The following is a 24,100-nucleotide window of genomic DNA, read 5'->3' as shown; positions in this document are numbered from 1 at the left end:
TCTCCCCTCCTTGACAAAAAAAAAACCTTTAAACTATGGGCTGGCACAGCCATTCCCCAAACTAGGGTTCAGTGTTTCCCTTTTTCTGCCCTTCTTCCGTCTGAGCTCTGGTTCCTAGCAGAGAACAGAGTCCAGAGGGGTTCACGGTGTTAGGCTGTCTTCTAATTTAAGGAGGCTGTTAAGAGCAGAATATTATCCAAAAACGCACCCCATCCTTCTTGAACCAGTGCAGATCCATTTGCTGCGGGGCATTTCTTTTAAAAAAGCCCCTTTCTCTCTTCTGCAGAGCAAAATAAGCAAACTTTAATGGTAGGGAATTATTGTTTATTTTGTTGAAATCTAGTTCTGAGTTTTCCTACTTGAAACGTGTTTTCCCCAGGACACTGACCTATCCTTTAATTGTTTGGTGCGAGGCATGTTAGGGGGAGGGGCGTTACTTGTTTATTGGAACAGCGCAGTTAAAAAAAAAAATCAACCTAGGCTAACAGTTTCAAGGCTCCCCTAAAGATGTATCCAAACAGGCAGCCAATCAGCGCTTACACAGCTTTTTCTGCTTGACTCTTTTAAAGAGACAGTGCCGACAGTGTTTTATCACATTTAAAGAGAACCGCGCTCTAAAAACAGTATGAAATGGGGGAACCATCCCTTATTTCACCAGTTTCTGATCTGGAGTTCCCAGTGAGGTTACGGTGCTGGTTTTGGAATCCTGGAGTGGACAGAAAGGAGTCGGGAGCAAAAAGCTTGGTCACTCTGCCAACCCCCCCATTTCCCATTGTACACCTGGGTCATTGACAATGGAAGCTTCCCCTCCCCCCACGCCCGACTCTAGTGCCCCCCCACTCCCCAATTTAGCTCCATTTATTTGAAGTTTGAGATTTCTGCGGCGCGCATTCAGGTGACGTCCCTCACCCAAACGGAACCCGTTCCCGTGGAGAAGGCGAGGGGCTAACTTGCCAGGGCTGGCAGATCTCAGAAATTTGGGAGAAATCCGTCTCCCTCCTTCTAGTCTAAGACCCTTTTCCTTTCTCGAGGTTTGCCCAGAGCACGCCAAGGGCCATTTTTCGCGCGGCTCCACTTTGGGGTTTCCCAAAGTATTTTAACGATCTAGTAAAGAAGCAGCCGCGCGCTTTGGCGCCAGCCAGCTTCGGCCACCCAGCTCCGCGTGCAGACCTGGCCAGGGCTCGAGGAGCCGGGCCGGACGCAGGCAGCTCAGGGTGGGGCGGGGAGCTGGGCCGGCCGGGGTCCTGGCCCACGGAGGGCAAGATCAGCACGGGGAGGGCGGGGGCGCAGGGGACCAGGCCAACGCGGAAAGGGGCGCGCCGGGCCAGCCGGGGTCCGCGCCTCCCTCCGCAGCTAGTGCCGCAGCGCCCAGACCCCGCGGCGCTGGCCGGGTGCTCCGGTTCAGGCCCGAGCCCCTCACGCCGCCGCCCCACCCCAGCGCCAGGGCTCGCCCTCCGCTCCCCCGGCCGGCTCACGAGCGGGCAGTGGCTCACGGAGGAGGCGCAGCGGGACTGGCGCGGCCGCGCTGACAGGCGTCCCTCCCGGCCTCCGGGCCCGCCCCCGCGCGCCGATTGGCCGCCGCGGCCGTCCGTCGCGGGGCGTGGACGCCCGCCGCTCTCCTGCCGGGGCAGCCACGTTCGGTTGAGCTCCAAGTAGACCAGCGGCGGCGGCGGCAGAGGCAGCGGTGCTGAAGGCGCAGAGGGCGGCGCAGGCGGAGCCGGGCGGCGGGCGCGCGGGCCACGAGCAAGCGAGCAAGCGAGCTGCAGGCTTCGGGCGGGCGGCGGCACAGCTCAGGCCGAGCCGGCGCGGGAGGAGTTCCAAGGCGATGGGGCCGCGGCCGGGGCTGACGCTTTGACAGCTGGAAAGAGCGCGGAGCCAGCGCCGGGGAGGGAGGGAGCGCGGCGAGCGGAGCGCGAGCGAGCGGGCGATCGCCGGGAGGGGGCCGGGAGCAGGGCAGCTCGGGAGACCGGACGGTAGCGGCGGCGGCGGGCTCGGCGCCCTCTTCTCTGCAAGCCATGTTTGCCAAAGGCAAAGGCTCGGCGGTGCCCTCGGACGGGCAGGCTCGGGAAAAGTAAGCCTCTCGCGAGTGGGGCCGCGCCGCGGGCGGCGGGAGGCAGGTGGGCGCGGGGGTCGCGCTGCCTTGGGCCCCCGGTCTCTGCCCCGCGGCGGCGGTGGCGGCGGCGTGGAGAGCCCATTGTTGGGCGCCGGCAGAGGCTGGGGCACCCTGAAGGGGCGGCAGGGCAGCGGCGGGCGAGGGGAGTTGGTAGGCGCGCGGCGGAGCGGGCGCGGGGGCCCGCGAGGAGGGTGGGCGAGGTCCCACTATGAGCCGGTGCACTGGGTTGGCAGGGCGCGGGGGCCACACTTTGCCCCCAGAGTGCGGGCAGGGGGCGCGTGGCTTTCCGCAGCCCCGAAGGCTCCTTTTGTCCGCCCGCGGCGTGAGGAGTGCGTGCTGGGGGCTTTGTTCGCCCAGGAGCGCTCTCCCTTCCCAGCCAGCGGCCTTGCCGCCTGCCCGGTGCGCTCCGGGACGCCGGGCTGGGCTGGTCAGGCGGCGCCGGCCTGGCCCCAGGCTTGGGGGACAGTTGTTTGGGGGGGGAGACGGTGAGGGCGGCGCTTTGCTGCCCTCTCCAGAGCGCGCCAAGTACCCGGGCTGAGGCTGAGTCTCCCCGGACCCCGAAGCTGAGCTACGGCAGCGAGCTGAAGTGGGCTGGGAAAAGGAGAGTGGTTCAGGGCTCTTGTGGCTTTCGAGTTTGCGAGACCTATGTGGGTTTGGTCCCAGTGCTACTTGGAAGTTCAAGTTTGGGAACCGTTTTCCAGCTCCCGCGGCTTTGGGCAGTTTGTCTGTGGTACCCACCCACTAGCTGTTCTGACCCGGGTCCTGTCTGGGGTGATAGGTACTTTTCTCTTGTCATGGCCACAATGGGATGGCACGGACCGGGCTCAGAGTCCGACTGGCAAGGTCCAGAGCGAGCCTCAGTGTGATCTGACCCTTTCCTCTCTCTCCTTCTCTCTCCGTCTCTGCCCCTGCTCACTTTTCAGGTTAGCTTTATACGTCTACGAATATTTACTGCACGTAGGAGCACAGAAATCTGCACAGACCTTCTTATCAGAGGTGAGTGGGACTCCTCAGCATCCAGTTTCTTGACACCCCCTCCTCCCCACTATTCTTAGAGCCTTTGTTTTCAGGAGCAGCCACTGTGGCCACCATTTTGAATTTTTATCACCTTTTGGCATTTATTGTTAGTTGGTCTTCACAGCCTTTTGGCTGGGGAAGGCCCTGCGGCCCCTTCCTTTCTGCCCCTCTAAGCTGCCTCTGCCCCCTCTTTTCTAGATTCGATGGGAAAAAAACATCACACTGGGAGAACCTCCTGGGTTTCTGCACTCGTGGTGGTGGTAAGTTTGTGTGATAGTTTTGTGTGTGTTTTGTTCTGTGGCCCGGGTCCTGGTGAACAAAGACGGGGTCTGGGGCAGACCTTTTCTACCCTCAGCTTCTGCTTTCCACGGAGCAGGGCACCTCTGGGTGCTCTGATCAGCTTTGGCGAGGAAGCACGGGCTGAAGAGGCTGCAGCCTGAAGTTTTTGCCAGTGTTTCTCTGCCCGTGGGGAGCTGACTAAATTTTGCTGTGCTGGGGTAGAACCTGTGTTACTTTTCCATCTCACTCCGGGGCACTAGGCAGGGGGCTTGGAAAGAGTTAGGAGGGTTTTTGTCAATCCTGCATGCTGCTTTAATTAGAGGAGTGGGGGCAGGGCGGGGGCAGGGGACACCAGGTCTGTTCTGCAACTGGCCTGTCCCTTAGGTTTTCTTCCCTACACGCCAAACCTTGAGAGACATCGACTGGGCCTTTTCCAGGGACCCTGAGAAAAGCAAGAAGGCCTGCACTTCCTGTAGAGACACTGATTCAGACTGACTGGACCTTCCTTTCCTCTGGCTTCCCCACCCCCCAGCATCCCTGCAACCACAAAGCCTTATTTTACCGAGAACCTTAACCAGCCAGAGGTGGCCTGGCAGGATGCCTGCAGCTTGTTGGGGGCTGGCTCTCCTTATCTGTGACCCTCTCTCCAGGCCCAAGCAGCCTGTGGTCTTTTCTGCAGGCCAGAGGGAAGCTTAGGGTCCAAGCCTGAAGTGAGTTGTCCTGAGTGTGTGACCTGGGTGCTTTGTGGGACTGATCAGTGGAGTCTTTCCCGTCCAGGACGGCTTTAGATGGTGTAGTTGAGGCAGGCGCAGTGTTGGGATGTTAGCATTTACCTGGCTGCCAGCTCAGGTTACTGTTTCAAGTCTCTTTGAACGGCGGGAGGGTGAAGCGTCTGTTCTAACTTGTGCAGAGAAAATGAGTTTTTAATGACTTCTGCCAGCCTCCCAACTGCCTGGTCGGAGGAGGCGGCTGGTGTGGTGCAAGGATTCCACCTGCGGGAGTGGGTGATAGGTTGGCTGTGGCTGGCTTTGGAGGCGAGTGTGTGGATGGGATTGGCAGGTCTGATGGCCCTGGATCTTGTAGGAACTTGGGCATGGGAGTGAGAGTTACTCTGAGGGTGCTGGGAATTTGGCGTCTTGCAATATTTGGCTGTGTGTGATACTCCAGGGGGCAGTTGTGGAGGAGGGAAGAGTGGCCCTAGCCTCCCTCTGCAGCTATGCAAGACCTGGTTCTCTTGTTGCTCCTGGGGTCTGTCCTTGTTCCAGGAATGGAAGGCTTGTTGTCCTGGGGCTCAGGTTGTGGTGGCTGTGAGCAGTTGTGGTCTGGTTTGTTAGAGTTCTCACCCTGTGTGTGCTTTGACACTGAACAAATGCTGGCTGTTTTCTGGGCTCGGATTGGATGGGGTGGTTTTGTTATAGGCACACCTTGAGGGTGGTGCTTGCCTGGTGGCGATGGAGCTTGCTGGGATGGGATCTCCAGGACCGCCCTGTAAGTCAGATCAGACCTCAGTTCCAGTGTTCACTGTGCCCTTCAAGCTGGTTCTGGCTGGGCCTTGGTTCTGGAATAGAGTATTTCTAAGGCCCTGTGTTTGTAGAGCACTTGTGTTTCTGTTCTTGTGAATATGGAATGTTGGAGTGATCATATAGAATTACGGAGAGTCTGGGGTGCTGTGTCCCCCCTCCCCCCCAATTCTGTACTGGACAGCGCTGTCTGAAGAGGCCCTTGGGCTCAGTGAGAGAGGATAAGATGCTTGGTTGTCATAGCCTCCCTTCCTCTCTGAGTAACAGATAAGTATTTTTTGGTGGGTGGGATTAGGAACCCATAAGGTTCCCTTCATTACCGGAGTCACCCAGATTTCTGTGCAGATGAATCATAGTTGTGCCCTGACTTTACCAGCTTAACCTTTTTACAATATACTGTGGCCATTTTGGTTTGGGGTGAAAAGGACACAGATGAGATGGGCAGGCTCTCCTTCCAGGTTCCTGTGTGGACACCCTTGGGTGGGTTGTGCTGAGCTTTCCAGACTCTAGTGTCTAACCACAAAGCCGTGTCACTGAGTGAGGCGCCTAGTATGGAGGAACTGCCAGGCGAGGTTGGATCTACTTGTCTTTAGGGGCTCAGTTTGTCTAGTGAGTGCTGTGAGGTAGGATGGAGCCTTCAGGAGACCTGGTGCTGTACCATGTACCCTGAACTTCCCATTGTGTACACAAGTAATAATTAGTAAGCTGATCTTACTTTGTTTTTCTGTTTGCAGTGTATTTTGGGACCTTTACTGTGCAGCTCCTGAAAGGAGAGACACTTGTGAACATTCAAGTGAAGCAAAAGCCTTTCATGATTACGTGAGTAACAAATTTTTAATCCTGGCAATAATTACAGGGTTGGATGGCTCTAACTTCTTAGTATCAAAAGCAAGTGCACAGCCAACTGGCAGTGGTCTTTATTTTCTCCGTGCCTCCCTTCCCCTTCTCCTGCTCACCTTCCTTCCTGCTGCCTGCCTCCCTGTACCTTCCTCCCTGATGTTTGAAGTTGGGGGGGCAGTATTCATCACTTTGCTGTTCTACCTGGAGAAAGAAATGGTGTTTGAAGGCTCAGAGTCATGTGGGGTTTGGTTGACAGTTAGCTGGGAGGGGACTGAGCCTGGTTGGTGTTGGCTTAAGAAAAGAGACCACAACCAAAAAGATGGAAAGGAAATATGAAATTTTTGTTTTGGACTCAAAGGGGTGGCTGAATAACATTTCTGTAGAATGGACTTTAGCTCTACTTTTAGCACTATTTTTCAGAGCGCTGTCTAGAGCAGTCTTTCAGTGTGTTATATATGCACATACAGTGTGGGGTCTATATGTACACACACTGTGGGATGTGTTGTATGTCACACACAGTGTGGGGTGTATATGTGTATACACAGTGGGTTGTATATACATACAGTGTGGGGTCTACATCTGCACACAATGTGGGGTGTATATATCACAGTGTGAGGTTTATGTGTGCACTCAGTGTGGGGTGTATATGTCACACACTGGGGTTTATGTGTGTACACAGTGTGAGGTGTATATGTGTATACACAGTGGGTGTATATACATACAGTGTGGGGTCTATATCTGCACACAGTGTGGAATGTATATATCACAGTGTGGGGTGTGTATGTCACACTCTGGGGTTTATGTGTGTACACGGTGTGGGGTATATATGTGCACTTAGTGTACGGTGTATATGTACACAGTTTAGGATATATATATATGCACTCAATGTGGGGTGTATATGTGTACTCAGTGTGGGGTATATATGTGCACTCAGTGTAGGGTGTATATGTACACAGTGTAGGGTATATATATATGCACTCAATGTGGGGTGTATATTTGTACTCAGTGTGGGGTATATATGTGCACTCAGTGTAGGGTGTATATGTACACAGTGTAGGGTATATATATCACTCAATGTGGGGTGTATATGCACAGTGTAGGGCATATATGTGCCCACAATGTATGGTATATATGTCACACAGAGTGGGGTGTGTATGTGCACACAGTGTGGGCTCTGCTCGGGTGATGGGTACTATGAAGTGCTAAGTTCACTCACCATCTTTTGCCTGAATACTCTTTTAGGTTACATTTATCAGCATGCATGTGTGTGCACATTTGAATTGGATGTATGTGTGACAGGTAGCTTGGGAATGGAGGTCAGCAGACAACTGGTGGGTCTGCATTCTTTCTCCCACCACGTGGGGCCTGGTTCAAACCCAGGTCCTCAGGTTTGGTGGTAGGCACTGTTACTGTCTCACCAATCTTGCTAGCCCACAGGGGTTCAGGGCAGGGATGGGACAGACAACGTCTTACGCCGTATTTTAGGTTGGCCTTAGAACTCAGTATGTAGCTCAATTTGGCCTTGAATTTTCAGCAGTCCTACCTCAGCCTCCCCAGTGCTGAGATTATAGCCACCGTGGCCAGCTCAATTTTTTCCTTTGAAAGTAGTTAATTTTACCAGGCCATAGGGTCTTTTGTCCTGGTGTTGATTATCTACCTGGTTAAATTTAAGGTCCATGAAATCATTACAGGGAAGGTATCTGTGATGTTCATTTTCCATGGGTGTATGTTTTTTTTTTTTTTTTATTTTAAATGCATACTGTTGCAGCCTGGGTTGGATGGGTCAGACTTTATGTTCTGATGAAATGGGTGGTTAGGATCTGTCAGGTTATGAAGGATGGAGTGAGGAAAGAAAGGTACCTGGATGTCTTCCATCACTTCCAGTTTTTACTTCCAGTAGGCACTGCACATTGAGTGTGTACAGACATTTGTGTCACACACGCGCACGGTTCTCACATTCTAGGTATGGGAATGATGAACAGCATCAGGTTTGTTCTTGGTTGGGTCGTTTGCCTCCTCTGGTTGCTAATTCCGAAACTGGTCTAGAAGACCAAATCCCATCTGAGTGAGTTCCATAGATGGTCAGATTCAATGCCATGGCTGTTGTCATGGTGAAAATGGGTCCTGTAACAGGAGTCAGAGACTGAGCTCACCGACCTCCTGAGTGGTTAGTGCAGTTGGATTTTGTTGTGAAAGAAAAGCGAATGCCCCTGGAGTCGAATGCTCAGGAATGTGACAAGTTCACGTATCCTCTTCAGGGCTGAGAAAGAGAAGCTGGCGAGTGATCCTTCTAGCCTGGTCAACTTTTAGCTGTACAGGGAGAGGTGACTGCTTCACTTGTCATGACGTGGTTCTGGGACTCTAAGTGGCAAAGATGATCAGAGGGCTGAATTTCTGAGCTGGGTCTTGCCCGACGCTGAGTGGTCCAGCAGCCAGTGAACTTGACCGTCCCTTTCGACCTTGCAGAAAGCTTGCCCCCACCCTCCAATAACTACAAATGGCCAAACCTATGTTGTTAGTCTCTGACTACATTGCAGATGGTTTCATTTTAGGGAAGAAGGCCAGATAGGAGTACCTGTTTCAAAATCCCGTCCCCATGCTGGGAATCAAAGTCAGGGCCCCGCATGTACCAGGCAAGTGCTCGGTCACTTGAGTTCCACCTTCTAATTCCACAAACCAGTTTTTGATAGACACTTATGATTTTCAGTCAGCTTTGGTGCTCTAGTAAATAGCATTGAGATTTTCTCCAGCAAGTTCTGGTTTTGCATCTTGAAGCAAGATGGCATCGATACTGATGGCTTATGTCAGTTAGCAGTCAGTGACTGTTAGGAATGGCAGTAGAACCCTGCAGATTGCTGAGGCTGGCATGGCATTTAGAAGATGCTGCTAAGGTATGAGGTCATACTAGTTGGGGGCTCGTGATTCATAGGTTTGCAGCTCAAGTCCTTTTTTCCTTAAATTGGGATCAATCTGATGAGTCTTATGACCTGAGTTAGGTCACAAGGGAGATGGAACAGTGTGATTGAATGAAGATATTTCTTTTTACTTTACTCCCCCCAAGTCGTGGTCTCGCTCTGTAGAGCAAGCTGACCTAGAACTCAGAGAGATCTGCCTGCCTCTGCCTCGTGTTAGGATTAAAGGCGTGCATTACCATGCCCTGCTTTATAAGTGGATACTTTGAAGTAATTAAGGATAACATTCAGTTGGAAGGGTGGCAGCAGAGGAATACCTGGTAATGAAGAAATACCCATTAGTCTGGAGTTGTAACTTGGTGGTAGAGGGCTTGTCTAGCTGTTGTAAGGCCCTAGAATTTTCCCCAGCACTGCAAAAAGAAGGAAGAGATACCAAAGGCTTATAGTCGCTTTTCTGTTTATCCTTATTTCTTCATCTAGTTTTTCTGTTCCTGTGTCTCTCATTGGATTAGCCAGTGTGCTGGGGATTGAACTCAGGTGTGTCTCTTACCTGCAGAGCCATCTTTCTGGCCCCCAGTTGCTCCTTCTAGTCTTCTCCTTGGCTAGAATGTAGTTTTCTCTGTTTACCCAAATCCTATCTATATGTCTGTGTGAAACTGTATCTCCCTGTGTTATAATTCTCGAGTCTCCCACCTCGGCTTCCTGAGTAGCAGGAGTTAGAGGCATCAGCCACCATGCACACAGCTCGCAAGCACACCTACAGTCAGTGTCTGCATTTGGTGATCATTCCACTTCAGTTTCTGTAAAGGCACCTGTGCTCTATGTCCACACTTGCCGTGTATTGGGCAGTGTACTAATTATGCACTTGCTTGTTTACTCTGCCGTTGACCCTGTTGGAGGAAGCATGTTGCTAGCTCTGTCTTATAGATGAAGAAACTTGAAATTACCTGGCGCGAGTGAGAAGGAAACACGGAATATGCAACAAACCCGCTTAGGAGTTTATTAGAGTGGGTGTGTACAGGCCTGGTGAAGGTCGGTGGACAGAGAGACAGAGAGAGAGAGAGAGGGAGAGAGAGAGAGAGAGGGAGAGAGAGACAGACAGAGAGAGAGAGACAGTGAGAAAGAGATAGAGCGCGCGCCAGCGCTACCTAGTGCACGCCGGAGGTGGCTCCTCCAGCTTTTAAGGGTTGCCTAGTGTATGTGTGAAGGGGGATGGCGTGGTATGACAGAGGAGCTCACACATGCGTACAAGGGTTCATGCAGCTGCATCATACGTAGATGATGCAACCATGCTGCACGTGTGTCACACGGGGTCCTTTAAGATTTTGGGGGCCATTAGGTACTTCTGCCTGAGGTCTTGTCCGCGCTTGGGTGTCCCTGGAACCCGGAAGTGTCAGCCATGTTGTGTGGCTGAATCATTACAAAACTGAGGTGCAGAGGGGTTAATCACAATAGTAGAGTTAGAGTATGCACACAGCTAGGCTAACACCAGAGTCCATGCTTCTAATATTGTCTGGCACAGGCCCACAGCAGGCATTGCTTGCTTGCATGATCCTGGCAAACTTTTTTAGATTAGCTTTTCTGGCTATAGCCTATGGCTTAGGCTGGAAACTATTTGTCTCCTAGCTCCTCTAAGAAGCCCACCAGTGGGGTAAGGAGTGAAATAGGGGGAACACAGGTGGTTTGCGGGGAGAGTACCTGGACCAGGAAAGCTCATAGACTACTGGGAGATGTTCTTTAGATGACGAATTCTGCCGGTCATCTTGAGCAAGCAGCAGTTTTGATGTCAGTTAGGTAGCTGTGAGTCTTTCTTACACATGGACAGTGTGAAGAAGAGTGTTCACTGGCCCTGGGTGGTCAAAGATCCTCAGAGAATGGGAAAAATTGTCTGCCTGGCAGGGAGGAGCCGCCACAGCTCCAATGGAAGGATCCTGGCTCTTGTACAGTGGTAGTGTCATCTTGGCCGGGCATCTCCTCCCAAGATGGGCAGGGTCAAGGGTTGGGTGATTGGGAAGGCACCCCCCAGGTCAAGGCCAGATGTGTGGATTCTGGGAGGCGGTTTAAACTGTCCTTGATTTGGTTTTTATTTGAGTCACTGTCTATTTTCTGCCCCACACCTGGAGGCTTGGGTTTTCCTAGCTCATTTAGAAGCCTAAAGACCCTGGTGTTTGCTATGTGTACATGGAGTGCTAGGGGTTTTGTGTTTAGAGTAGTCTTTTTTGAGAATGGGTTTGCCATAAGTCAGGAGTACCTGGGGTCACAGGAGGAGTGGCTGGGTCCTTGCATGATCTCTGTGCTGTTCTCCCCTGACTAAATAATGCCTCTAGGAGTGATAGGGAAAGCCCACAAGACCCCACTGGGCTCCCTCTGGGTTTTCTCTTGACAGGTTGGTCTATTCTTGTCCTCTGTAAACGGATACTCCTAGGTGTTTATATGTCTTATACTCTGTGGAGTTGCTCTGATCCCTTCTCTGTGTGGGCCTCTAGGATGGGTCTGGATGGAGAGAAGTATCTTTGCCTAATCAGACGCCTACTGGTCCTTGTCCTGCAACAGCTGCTGTGTTATCCTTTTCGGCAGCAGGAAAAGAGCAGAGTAGGTTAGCCCCACAGTGGCTCACAGGTGCTGGGGATGCTGCCGGGGTGTCTGCTTGGCTTTGTGTGGCACACTTTCAGAGTATGGAGCTGCCTTGTTGGCTGGTGTTTATTTTTAAATCTTACTCCCATTTTACAGATGAAGCCATGGCCAGGTGTCTTGGTTGTAAGCCTAGGGGGTGGTGGAGCTGAGGCTAAAATGTCCAGTGTTTTGAATTCCACTTGTCAATATTGATTGTACTTTCTTGGTGCAGGCACCTTGAAAAATGGTAGGGGGTGTTTACGCTTGACCAGAGTGTGCCTGGTACCTGCTCTGTGGCCCTAGTTGTTCTCTGAAGACATGACTTAAGAGAATTAAACTGTAGCCCCTGTCAGGAGAACTGCCTAGTCACAGGCCAGGTGAGACCTGACCCATAGAAGGGTGATGAAGTGGCTCTTTGCCTTTGCCAGAAGTAAAATGATAAAAACTACAGACCTTTCTTTCCAGAAAGTTCATGTGTCCTCATAAAGGAGACTTTGTTCATGATTTTAGGAGGTTCGTGGATTATTGCTCCAAAAAGCCTAGACCACTATTTCACACAGTGAAGAACTTGGGCAGTGTTGTGGACATGTATAACTGTGACCTTGGTCAGATTTTCCTGCATGTCTCAGTGTCCCCGTTCTGAAGACCTGGGCCCCTTTCAGTGTGCACCCCTGCCCCCCTTCTTGGGAAGAGGTGGTTAGCAGAGGGGGAAGTGCCTGAGTTGTGGGTGTGGACAGCAGCTGAGGTATTTGTGGCTGTGTGGCAGGGGTCCAGTGTCCTTGGTGGGTTTGAAATAGCAAAGTGATATTTGAGAGGGCTCTCCTTGGATATGCTGAGCTGAGGTTCCTGCGGGGCAGGGAGTGTCTGTGACTGCCAGGGCCCACTGGCAAGTGGGTGATGAGAGGTGGCAGCGGGTGCCTGCAGCTGGGCTCCTAAGGAGCTGGGGAAGTGCTATCCTCTGCGATAAGCCAGCCTAGCTATCTGGCCAGAGGTCCTGGCAGGTTCAAGGCTTGTCTTTGGGTTTGACCCTTGGCACCTTTGTGTGGCAGATTCAAAACGGCAAAAATATACACAGGCGTCCCCTGTCCCCTCCCAGCTTACATTTTGTATTGAGTCCCCTCCTAGGGCTCCTACCCTGTCTTCTGGAGTTCCTCTTGCCCCCAGATGCTGCCAGACTCCTCTGTTAGTAGCTAATTAAACATTAAATGAGAAACTGGAATTGCATTTTGCCAGAACCCAGGCAATGTGGCCACCGTAATGGGTTTCAAGTGGCAGCAAGACCCCAAATTGCAAATCCTTGCCCTTTATTTAAGGCAGGAGGTGGAGCGGGAGGACAGTGGGGACCCAAACAAAGTTTTTGGCAGTGGTCACTTCATTTGAACTCCCAGACCAGCAGTGTGCAGCAGCCTTTTGCATAATGCCATCTTTGTTAGCTAAGCATTTGCAAACTTGGACCGAGAGTTAGCTCTGCGCCAGCCAACACTTGAAGAGAGCTGGGAGACACCCAGTTCTATGTCCCTTAGGTCAGCTCTGTTTGTAAGGGAGGAGGGCTCTTCAGTGGGCACTGTAGCTGGACCCTCATCTTCTGTGTGTGTATTTAACCCTTAAGAGAAGTGGCAGCGGGGTGTGTGTGGGTGTGTGTTTGTGCATGCACGCGCTTGAGGTCTGTCAGCTAAGATAGCAGAAGTGTCACACCAGCCGTAGTCTTTGTAATAGTGTCTGAGGGTTTAGCGTATTTAGCAGAATTAATCTCTTTTAGCTCGGTAGTAATTCTGACCATGGCACAGTGCATTAGGCGATTCACATAAACTTCTTTAGTATATGTTGCTGGGAGCTTACAGAAAATAGACAATTGCAGTTGTTTGTTTTTGATTTGCCAGGGTAATGGGTTTTCCATGGCCTTGGTGAGATGAGTTGTTGGGATGTGTCTTTCCGTGGTATGCTTTTCTTTTTCCTGGGCTTGAGGCCTCTGGATTTGGAAGGGTTTGAGCTCTGGCTGGTGACTTGGACCTGTATCTAGCTTCATGCGCGTGCTTGCTATTTTCTATCTAGATGGACTTTGGGTTTGTCTGTTACCCCATCTGTAGACTAAGGAATGGTGGCTCCTGCGGGGCTGCGAGGGTGAGGAGCCACCCGGCTAGTGCTTGCTGAGTTTGATTGTCTTCTGTAGTTCTGATGTTTGCTCAGAACACTCTTGAGCAGCACTGTTTCCAGGGAGAGCAAGTTGACTCTTCTGGAAGGATCCTCCTGTGTACTTGATGGATTCCAGTGATGCCTTCTCTGTCAGGGCTTCTTGGATGTGTCCCACTTCCTTCTCTTCAAGCTGTCTTGTCTCAGTCCCTGCACCCTCACGAGGGGGCAGAGCTGGTGGTCCTACCACAACTGGCAGTGATAAAGGCTCCCCTGAGGTGTCCCTGCCTCTTATCTGTATGGGACAGAGTGTTCCTAGACCACGCCTGCCTGAGCAGCCGCAGGACTCAATGGGTAGGCCCAGGGACCTGTTGGTGGCACTGGCAAGGATCTAGATCTGAAAGTCAGCCCCATGACTGTGCTAGCTTTGTGGCCTTCCTCACTGTGAAATGTGGACAAGGCCTCTCTTGCTCTCCGCTGTGGGGGTGGTCAGAGGAAGGGCTGTCCCTGGAGGCTGCTGGTGCTGTCTGTGCTTAGGGATAAGTAGATTAGAAGTCCCTGGCCTAGGGGTCCTGTGCCAACCTCTGTGCTCAGGACTCATCTGATTTTCTGCTTCTGTGAGGAGTGTCAGAAGGTGCCAAAGGGGCAGGTGAGCTGGTGAAGGGAGTCACTGAGGAAGCTGGTTCTTGTCTCTGTATCTTCTGAGGTGAACCCCTAGGTGACCATGGGCCAGGAGCACATGACAGTGTCTGCAGTTGCCAGACATCTGCCCTGCTTGCTGGCTGAAGAGCTGGAGGTAGCTGATCAGTGCTTATAGAGTTGTGTGCTGTCTCCTGATCTGGGAGAGCAGTTCATGCCAGTAGAAACATCAGTACTGCAGATGGTAGAACTGGATGTCACTGGTCATACGTAGCTAAGACAGAACAAAAAGGCCCAGAGGACAAAGCTGCACACACCCTCCATCCCATCTCCAACAGATCTCACTCCTGCACACCCAAGCAGGATCCAAGATAATCTCTCACCTTGTACTGTCTTGTTGCTTGCTAGCCGTGTGGACTGTGAGCACCTAAATCAACGTGTGTGCTCAGTTTCCGCAAGCAGTAAAGAGAAGTTGAAGCTACATACCTGTCGGGGTTGTCACGTGGAGGAAATGGCCTTATGGTCACAGACAGGATGGATGTGCAGAAGTGCATACTCATGCCAGGCTCATTGTAAACTGCACATGTGTATGTTCTATGCTCATGCTCTTCCCGGCTCTGCGAAGCTCTGGTTCTACCAGATTCTGGTGCTCTGTGATTGACAGTGGGAGCAGAAGGATCTTCGTGTGGAAGGTGTGTGCCAGTGAGGCCTCCCCCTCGTTTACTTGCTCACCTGTTGACTAGTTATATGGTTCCCTGGGGTCTAGGCAGCCACCAGAGATGGGGCTTGAGGCATCATCAGTCTGTTGCCTGTGAGAATGAATTGAGATGGCACCTGGATGCCCTCCACTGGTGCCAGCCCATACTTGTACCCATTTCCTCTGCTACTCTAGGAGCCTGGAATACGTTCTTTCCCTGTTGCCTCTGGTTTTGCCCTGTGGTCCTGCTTGGTGTCTGAGCATCTGGGAAGGCTGTTTTGTTTCCTTACCCACTAGTCCTTCTGGTAGTCAGTGGTGGTTGAGAATGTGGCAGCCTCCCACAGACCTGCCAGGGCCATCCCTTTCTACCCCTTCCTCCAGGAACTTGGCAGTACTGTGACTCACTTGTCACTTGTGGCCTAGAAGGAGGATATCAGTCAAGGTGGAGTTTCTTCCCTTCCTTCTCTAGACCCTTCAGGGTTGAAACTTCATCTTTGCCTCCTCTGCCACCTCCAGTCTTGGGGCTGCTTTGTGGCATCTTGAATCAATCTGAGGTCAGTGAGCAAGACTCTGTGCCCTGAGAAATGAGAAGGAGTTGATCCTTGCCCAGGCACTAAGTGTGTCAAAGACACTTTAATGAAGAGTGACAAGTGGCAGAAAATGGTGGAGTATTGTTTTGTAGTGGGAGTTGTGACCCATTAGTGTATCTTGAATCAACTTAGTGGGTCATGGCTGGCAATTACCAAAAAAAAAAAAAGCGCAACTACTGTATCACAGAGTAAACATGAGAGCTGCTTCTAGAAATCCCTGTTCAGTGATTTATTCGCGCGCGCGCGCGCACACACACACACAAATGTGTGTGCCCTGCCTTTACCTGTCTCACTGCAGGTCTCAGCCTGAAGGTTGATAATTACTGGCCCAGGGCATGCTGAGTGTGACTTTCTGTTCCTTCAGGCTGGTGATTTGGGTCAAGTGATAAGCAGTGGCTGAGCCTCAGTTTCCAGATCTGTAATAAGGAAATGATGTCCACTTTAGAGGGCCGAGGGAGAATCATTTCCCCACCAGGTGTAGGGATGTCCAGGTGCTTGTTATCTACTTGGTACTTGGGTCCTTTGGTTCTGCAGTTTGCTGTTGTAGACTCAGTATGTTAAGTGCACGTTTACTATAGTAGACTTAGTATGTTAAGTGTATGTTTACTATAGTAGACTCAGTATGTTAAGTGTATGTTTACTATAGTAGACTTTAGTATGTTAAGTGTATGTTTACTATAGTAGACTTAGTATGTTAAGTGCACGTTTGCTGTTGTAGACTCAGTATGTTAAGTACCCAGTGACACTCAATGTGTGTTGGTTGTATGCTGAGTAATTGTATCTCCCACTTGGAGGGATGGGGTGTGCTCAGGCATGGGAGGAAATGGTCTCACTTCTCAGAGGCAGAGTGCAAAATGGCTTCTTAAGGAAGGATTCGTGAGTGACTGGCCATGGGCAGTTCCTGCTGACTGTCTTAGGTTGGGGGGCACCCTTCCCTCATGGAGAGAATTGTCTGAGCAGTGTCTAGGGTGTGGCTGTAAGTAGAATACCAATAAAGGATCTCGGTGCCTTCTGTGACCCAGCCTCCCAAATTCCCTATCCCCATTCTTGGTGACCGCTCTTTACACAGTTTTGGCGCAGGCTTTGTGTCCCGTTCTTTGTGTTTTAGGGGACACTTAACGCTTTATTTGTTTTCCAGGTCTCTGTCTTGAATTCCTTGGAGTTTGAGATTTTCCTCTCATCTCTCTTTCTCAGTCACAGAAGGCTACCTGAGGGGGAAGGTTCTGGGGTGATAGCAGACTGGCAGGAGTAGTTGGTGGGCGGGCATGTTTTCCTGGGTATTGGAAACTTATGGCAGTGTTGAGAAATGTGTGGATTTGGACTAGGATGGCCAGGGTATAGTACTGATTCTTTTTCTTGACCTGGGGCAAGACATTTGTGTCTTTTGTGCTATGGTTTGTTCTTCAGTGGGAGGCAGACAGCGATCTGAAATCAAGGCTGACTTTTTTTCTCCGTAGCTTTAGTGAAATCAGGGCTGGCTTTTTTTCTCTCTGTAGCTTTTTGAGTCATTACTTTTAGTTTCTGGGACAAAGTCTTGAGATTGGCATTAAACTCCCTATGTAGCAGAGGCTGGACTTGTCTCTGGCCAAACATTTCCAGTCCTGGGATTGCTGGTGTCCACTACCTCTGCTGGCTTGGGGTCTTTTTGAGAATTCTGTTTTGTATTTGAATCCACCATCAGATGATGGAATACTGTTCAAGAAGGAACTTGTAAGTTTCCAGATGGGGAAATTGAGGCTTAGAGCAGGATGGTAACCCTGCTGGTTTGTGACTGCAGGCAGGGCCCAGGTGCCTGTGGTAGGCACTGGCTCTAGACACTGTCCACCTATGAGGCTGGCTTGTGTGCCATCCTTCAGGAATCTAGCAGCTTTCTTCCTGAGAGGCCAAGTGATGCCTGTGGCTTTGGCTACCTGGCCTGTGTTAAGGGGCAGATGCCCAGTGGGCAGGCGTGGTGTCAGACGCGTGCGCGTGGCTGGTCTTTTCTTACTGTCTTTTAGACAGCGTCCAGTAGAAAATGTTATCCCCTCTCTTTGGCAGCGTCTCCTGCCAGCTCCTGCTCTGCCTGCCTGCCACTTGGGTTACATGAGGCGGTGCTGGCCGAGGCTCTGGGCACTGGTTCTGCTGAGGATCTGCAAGCCATGAGCCGCTTCGAAAGGGATTTTACAACATGACAGGGAATTTCAGCCACCACGTTATCTCCGAATTGGCCAATTGATGGCTTCAGCAGAGCGTTTCGGCAACAGGGAAGCCAATACAATTTGAGTTAGTTGTGATGGCTGCCACTTTAAATACCATGGTGAATTTCTGTCAGTGAGCTAATGTGTGGAATAGGGAATTGCAGAAAACTTGATCACCAGAGTGCTCCGGTCGATTCTGACCCCAAGCTACAGAAAATGAACTTAAATCTAGTTGACTGTCGCCACATACTTTCTTTGGCATTATTTTGCTGGTAGCATCTTCGTCAAAGGGAACTAGGTGGAAATCACAGTGTTCACCTGTGACATCTCTTGATTTTAGAGAGAGGCAATCCTCTGTGGGTGTTTGGAACCCTAGGCAGTACAGATGGCAGTTTCATGATGAGGGACGAATAACTAAATGATGGCATTATGGTTTGCTAATAATTCCCTATTTAGTGAAGGACACAAGTGTTTACTGAGCACTTACAATGGATGCTGACGCTCTAGCTTTCATCTGTCTGTCTGTCTGTCTGTCTATTGGCAGGGTCTCACTATGTAATCCTGGTTGGTTTGGGATTTACTACATAGACCAGGTTGGCCTTGAACTCTGACTTAGTCTGCTTCTGCCTCTTGAGTAATGGGATCAAAGGTGTGCACCACCATGCCCATCTACAAAAGTGTTCTCATTCTGTTCTCTTCTGAGTACATAGGGGGCAGTACATAGTTCTTATTTCTAAATAAAGAACTAATAGTACAAACAATTATTGAGTGCTAACTGTATGCCTTATACTGTTTTCTTGTAGGTTTTATCTCCTGACAGCAATCCTCTGAGTTAGATTTTGTTTTCGTTCTTATTTTGTGGATGAGAAAATAGAAGTATTTGGAGTGATTGAATAATGTTGAAAATAAATAACCTTCAGTTTAGTCATTTCTGTTTCTTTCTCATTTTGAGACAGTCTCACGTATCCTTGGTTGGTCTTGACCCTGGCAGTATATCTGAGGATGACCTTGAACTGCGGGCCCTCCTGTCTCCACCTCCTGACTGCGAGGGTTGCAGGCATGCCCTAGTGTGCCTGGTTTATGCAGTGATGAGGATCAAACCCAGGGCTTGTGCATGTTAGGCAAACACCCCACCCCACCCCTGAGATAGCGCCTAGTCCCAGATTTTCTTTTTCCTAATGTACTCTTTGCTGCCATGCCACACCATGTTGCCGTCACGTGTGGTGGCATCCTCCTGCAATCCTAGCACTTAGGAGGCTAACACAGGTGGATTTCCATGAGGGTGAGACTGTCTGGCCTGCATAGTGAGTTCTAGACCATCCTGGATACAGAGTGAGACCCTGTCTCAATGCCCAAAAAAGCACCCCGTATAAAAACAGCAACAATAAAGAAGCAATGACAGCAAACATCACCTCATACTATGCTGGGCTGTGGAGAAGTCCTGAGACGGATGGGCTAGGGTTCCTGATTAGTTCTTGGATTCAGTGTGGGATGAGGGACTGGCTGGTTTTTAACATTCTCATCTTAGAAGAAAATGCCAGTGTCACTTATAGGAAGGGAACCCTTGATGTTTTGGTTGTGAGCCTAGCCCTTAGTGGCTGCACCATCTCTAGCCCAGGAAGGGGTTCCTGTTTCTCCTTGCAAGGCCCTTTTCCTTTGTTACCTGCCATCCCTTGTGGACTACATTCTTGAACATTCTTTATTCATGAGGACATCACACATCGAGTCATCATTAATTATTTTGGTGGTGTCAGGGATTGAATTCAGGGCCTTGAGCATCCCAGGCAAGTGCTGTGACTATTCTCAACCCAGAGGCACCATTCATTTTACTTGTTTTTGAGACAGAATCTCTGTATAGCCTAGGACGGACGGCCCTGAGCTCATGCTCCTTCTGCTTTTACTTATCCCGAGAGTACAGGCGTGGGCCCCCTGAGCCAAGCTGCAGTCACCATTGATTTTAATGAAGCGACAGGAAGTAAGAATGATGTAGATGACGGCCAGGGCTTCTTAGCAGCTCCAGGGAGTCAGCGTGATTTAATAGGCTGGTACGGTTGTAGTGAGCAGAAGACACTGTTAGCAGGGCAGACCTGACTCTTGCTGAGCTTAGATGAGTAGTGACCCCTCAAGCTTTCCCAGTGGAGTTGTCTAGAGGTCAGTTGGGATTATTAGGCCGACGACCTCAGCTTCTGATTGGTGTTCCCCACTGACCAACAGTGTTGGTGGCACTGTCCAGATTAGTTCTGGCTCAGGAGAGTCAGAATGCAGAATTGTCTCTGACAGGGACCCTGGGATTCTCTGAGCTGAGAGGGCTCAGGGTGCTGATGACCCACGTGCAGAAAGTACAGGGCTGGCTGTTGGCAGACTCGGAAAGGTAAAGGATCATGTTCTTTGCCTATCTGAGCTGCTTCTTCTCAGAGGAACTGGATCAGGGGACAGCGAAGTCCCCAAATTAGCTTTGTTAACAGATCTCGTTACTAAATGCTGTCAGTGGGTCACTGTCTTCTTTCTAGACTGTGGTTTATGTATCTTGAGGATAGCAAGGGAATTAGGGCAGCCTCTGAAATACTGGTGACCAGTATTTATTAAACACTTATTCTGTTTACACAGTGTGTGAGGGAGTGATATTTAATTCCCTCAATACTCTACAAGGCAGGGGCTGTTATGATCCCATTTCTTGGATGAGGAAATCAAGGCCCAAAGAAGAGAAACCAGGAGCCCACGGCTGTGGCCTTATTTAGTAAAGGGGTCAGAACTTGCTCCCAGGGCTCCGCTCTTAGCCTTTGAGCCACTGCTGTATTGACAAACTATGGGATGACTTTGGGAGATGGGTCCTTGGGGAGAAGTGTTCTTTGAAAAAAATTGGATCGTTTTATTACCCAAACCTGTAAATGAGTGTCTTGAAAAAATGTCAGTGACAGTTCGCTTCTCAGTGAGACAAATGCGGATAAACCTATTTTGACTGTTAGCTTATTTTGTTGCTTAAAAACCAGTGACATGTAGCATTGAATTTATTTTTTTTCACAACGTTTAAGTGTTTGCCACTTCTTGAATGACTCGTGTGAATTTGGGAATTGTCTGTCTTTTTTGGGAGTGGCTGCATGCACTTAGGCGTGAGTTAGGTGCGCTGGGTGCAGGGTGAGCTGGGAGGTGGCTGGGGAGCTGCGTGGGTACCTGTGCCTGAGGATGCCGATGGAGCCAGCGCTTGTCACTCTGAAGTTGGGGTCATGATGGAGAGCCCATCGCAGGAGTCTTTGTGACGGAAAGCCTAAATATTTATTCTGTTCTGTCCCTAATGAAAACAAATTGTCAACAGTTGTTCAGTAACTGACTAAATTAAAATCTGTAATTAGTCAATTAGATTAAAGAGTTGGCACAACCTGATTGTATCATGCTGCTTAGGTTATTAAGAGAAAGGGTGTGATTTTTAATTACTGAATGCTAATTTTGACAGTTTCAAATAGAAACAGACGTGGTTCCCCCTTTCCCTAATTCTCAATGGTTTGGAAAGTGAAGATGATCAGTATTTAAATTGTGCTTTTTTTTGAAGGCAAATAATCCAGGAAGGCCTTCTGTAGGGTGGGAGGGGCTTGGACGGAGAGCCCACCGTGAGTTTTGCTAAGGGCTGCCTGGAAGTCCGTCCTTTCTCGAAGGAGGTGTATTGTCTCTGCTGTCAGAGTCGGGGTCTTAGCTGGAAGTGATTGGTCCCTAAACTCTCCTTGAGGGGTTCTCCAGTCTTTCACCTTTTTTGGGGGGGGTTGTGTTTTCTCACTTATTTCCCCCCTCCTCTATGCAGGTTTCACTGTATAATACTGGCTGGTCTCATCTCAAACTTGGTATGCAGACCAGGTTGGCTTCAAACTCACTGAGTTCTGCCTCTCTCTGCCTTTCAGGGGCTGGGCGTAAGCGTGTGTGTCACAGTGCTTGACCAGCTCTCTCATTTTTTTTTTTTAAGAGAAAAGATTTATTTATTTTTATTTTATGTGTGTAACTGGATTTGCCTATAAGTGTGTGTGTCCATGTACCATGTGTATGCCTGGTGCCCAGGGAGGTCAGGAGAGAGTGTTAGATTCCCAGGAACTGGAGTTACAGATAGTTGTGAACTTAGACGTGGGTGCTAGGAATCGAATCTGGATCCTTTGGAAGAGCAGCCATTGCTTTTGACCTTGAACCATCTCTGCAGTGTGAAGTGCTCTCATTGAGACAGAGTCTTGTCTCAAATGCATCATCTTCATGCCATAGCCTCCCAAATTCTGGGATTCCAGGTGTGTACAACCATAGCTAGCTATTTGGAGGCCTTTTCTGTCCTCTAGTTTAGAAATGATAAGCTAACAGACTGAATCCATCCGGGAAACAGTGTAAATGAATTATGGAGGGGTCCTGGAGATGCCAGTTTGTATGGGAAAGGGTGGAGATTTTTGTACAGTGTTTCTTTCCATGTTGGTAGCCAGTGTTAAGTGACAACCTGAGATTGTGCCTTGTGCTTTTCTCCACAGGAAGTTCTGGGTGAAATACAGGTTCTGCTTTCTGGCTGTGGGGAGTTGAGAGCTGGGAAGTTGAGGTGCTAGGTGCTGGGGCTGAGGATCGGGAAGGGCAGTGGCTGTGCAGCAGGGCAGGAAGGAGCAGCCTCTTGCTTGGGAGGAAGATGAGTAAGAAAGCAGATGCATTTATGGGATTTTAAGCTGGAACAACAAGCCAGAGAAAATATAATGCAGTAGGTTGATTTGCAATGGAGCAAGCCTTCCTTAACAGTACTGGGAGTGTTGAGCCAGCCCCTGGGATACAGGAATGAGGAGATCTGAGCTTCTGGGTCTCCGCACACCTCCCTGTCCCGCTGGCTCTGTTCTATGAACTTATGCTGTGGGGGCTGAGCTTCATCTGGAGAGTGGTGCTGTACCAGGCCTCACTTACACTGCCTCAATGCTTGGTGGGAGTGAGGGGCTGAGACCTGTGCCAACCTGGAGCTGCGGCTAGCGTGGGCCTTTTGGTCTGGGAAGGCTGCACTGGGCCCCTGTGCCTCTGGTGCCATATTGCAGCATGGATCAGTAGTATAGACGCTACTCTGGTGGTTTTCTTGTGGCCCTATCTTCATGATGTTTTACATTTTGTTTGCCAATGTGTTTGGAAGTCAGGGGACACTTGTGAAATTGTTCTTTCCAACCACATTTACTTGAGTTCCGCATGTCATATTTGGGTCTCTAGGCTGAAGTGCCACTTATACAGCTCTTAGCCTTCAGTTCAAGGTTACCGTTCTTGGTGTGATTCGAGGAGATGGTTTTCTTTGCCTGTCATGTCTGATGGACACGGGGTGTTTGGGAAGTTTCTGACGTGGTGCCGATCCCCATCAGGGCCTCAGCTCACCGTCTGCTCCGGATTTTAACTCAGTGTCCTCATCTGCAAAGTGGAATTGCATTCAGTTTGCAGTGGCTGCTCGGGAGGAGCGAGAGAACCGTAGAAGATGCATAGCACCTGTTTCTAGAGTCAGAGAGTAAGGGCTGAGGTAGGCATTTTTCCTGGGCTTCGCGATTCTGTTGCCTGGAGTTGTTCTGGAACAGTTAGAAGTGGGAATGAAAGGAGTGTGTTCTGACTTTGGGGTTCCTCTTTCAAGCTCAGGCTCCACAGCCAAGGTTAAACCTCCTGTGTGTGTTGTGGGCGGCGAGTGACCACTAAGGAAAGGAAGTGATGGTGCCAGGAGAGAGTTAGTTTAAAGGCTTCCCAGCTGATAGACTTGTACTCCTGGGTAAATAGGGGAGCTAGGAAAACTTGATTCATGTTCTCCTGAAGTTTGTTTTTAGTTGAGTAGGGAAAATGGGGACAGCCACAGGAGCCAAGTGTCTTCAGGTCAGAAACATCTGTATGTCCCCAGAACATTCTGTGTCCTTAGGGCTGGTGAAGTCATGCTGCGTCTCTGGGCTGCCCTGTCCGTCCTGGAAGGGTAACCGTGAGCTGAGGCTCTGGTCATTTGCATGGACAGTTGAGCGGGGAGTTCTGCTCTTAGCTGACTTCTTTCCTTACTGGCCTGTAGTTGGCTCTTTTTGTTAGGAGACAAGTCCTCCCCTGTCCCTTCCCGGCCTGCTCTGGAGACGTGGGGAGCGGTGGCTAGTGAAGAGTTAGGATATGTCCTAAACTGCTCAGGAATTAGATACTCTTGTTCAGGAAGATAGAGTGGAAACAGAAAGGTGGACAGCAGGCAGAGGTGCAGTGGGACTTACCTAATAGGAAGAAAAAAGAGCAGCATAGAATGTATTGCACTAAACATTATGACTGTTATTGGGCCGGAATTTAAACTCTTGAGACTTAGCTAGAACTTCCAGGCTGTAGTTAAGCCCAGGCCAGGCCAGCCTCTTGCCTCAGGACCTTTGCATGGACTCTGTGCTTGGTGCACTTTCTCTCATTCTTTCTTCCTCTGGAGGAGTCAGATTCACTCTGTTTGGCTTAGATGCCACTTAACCCTTAATTCTCAGAAACTAGTTGTTGTTTTTCAAGACAGGGTTTCTTTGTGTAAGCTCTTGCTGTCCTGTAACTGGTTCTGTAGACTAGGTTGGTTTTGAACTCAAAGAGATTCACTTGCCTCTG

At 50.2% G+C, this 24,100-nt stretch overlaps 1 protein-coding gene across 4 annotated transcripts in view; it reads left to right on the top strand.

The window, feature by feature from the left end:
• Positions 1-1,630: 1,630 nt before the first annotated feature.
• The window catches only part of Ssbp3 (single stranded DNA binding protein 3), a 141,355-nt gene continuing 118,885 nt past the window's right edge, over positions 1,631-24,100 (top strand). For all 4 annotated transcript variants that reach the window (XM_057783781.1, XM_057783780.1, XM_057783779.1 and 1 more), the window contains exons 1-4: positions 1,631-2,071; positions 3,037-3,109; positions 3,329-3,390; positions 5,664-5,748. In XM_057783781.1, coding sequence (XP_057639764.1) covers positions 2,016-2,071; positions 3,037-3,109; positions 3,329-3,390; positions 5,664-5,748 — 276 coding nt within the window. In that variant the 5' untranslated portion in view covers positions 1,631-2,015. The remainder of the gene's footprint in view (positions 2,072-3,036; positions 3,110-3,328; positions 3,391-5,663; positions 5,749-24,100) is intronic.

This window comes from Chionomys nivalis, chromosome 11 (assembly GCF_950005125.1).
Source record: "Chionomys nivalis chromosome 11, mChiNiv1.1, whole genome shotgun sequence".
Classification (NCBI taxonomy): Eukaryota; Metazoa; Chordata; class Mammalia; order Rodentia; family Cricetidae; genus Chionomys; species Chionomys nivalis.
This window is presented reverse-complemented; position numbering and strand designations above follow the sequence as displayed.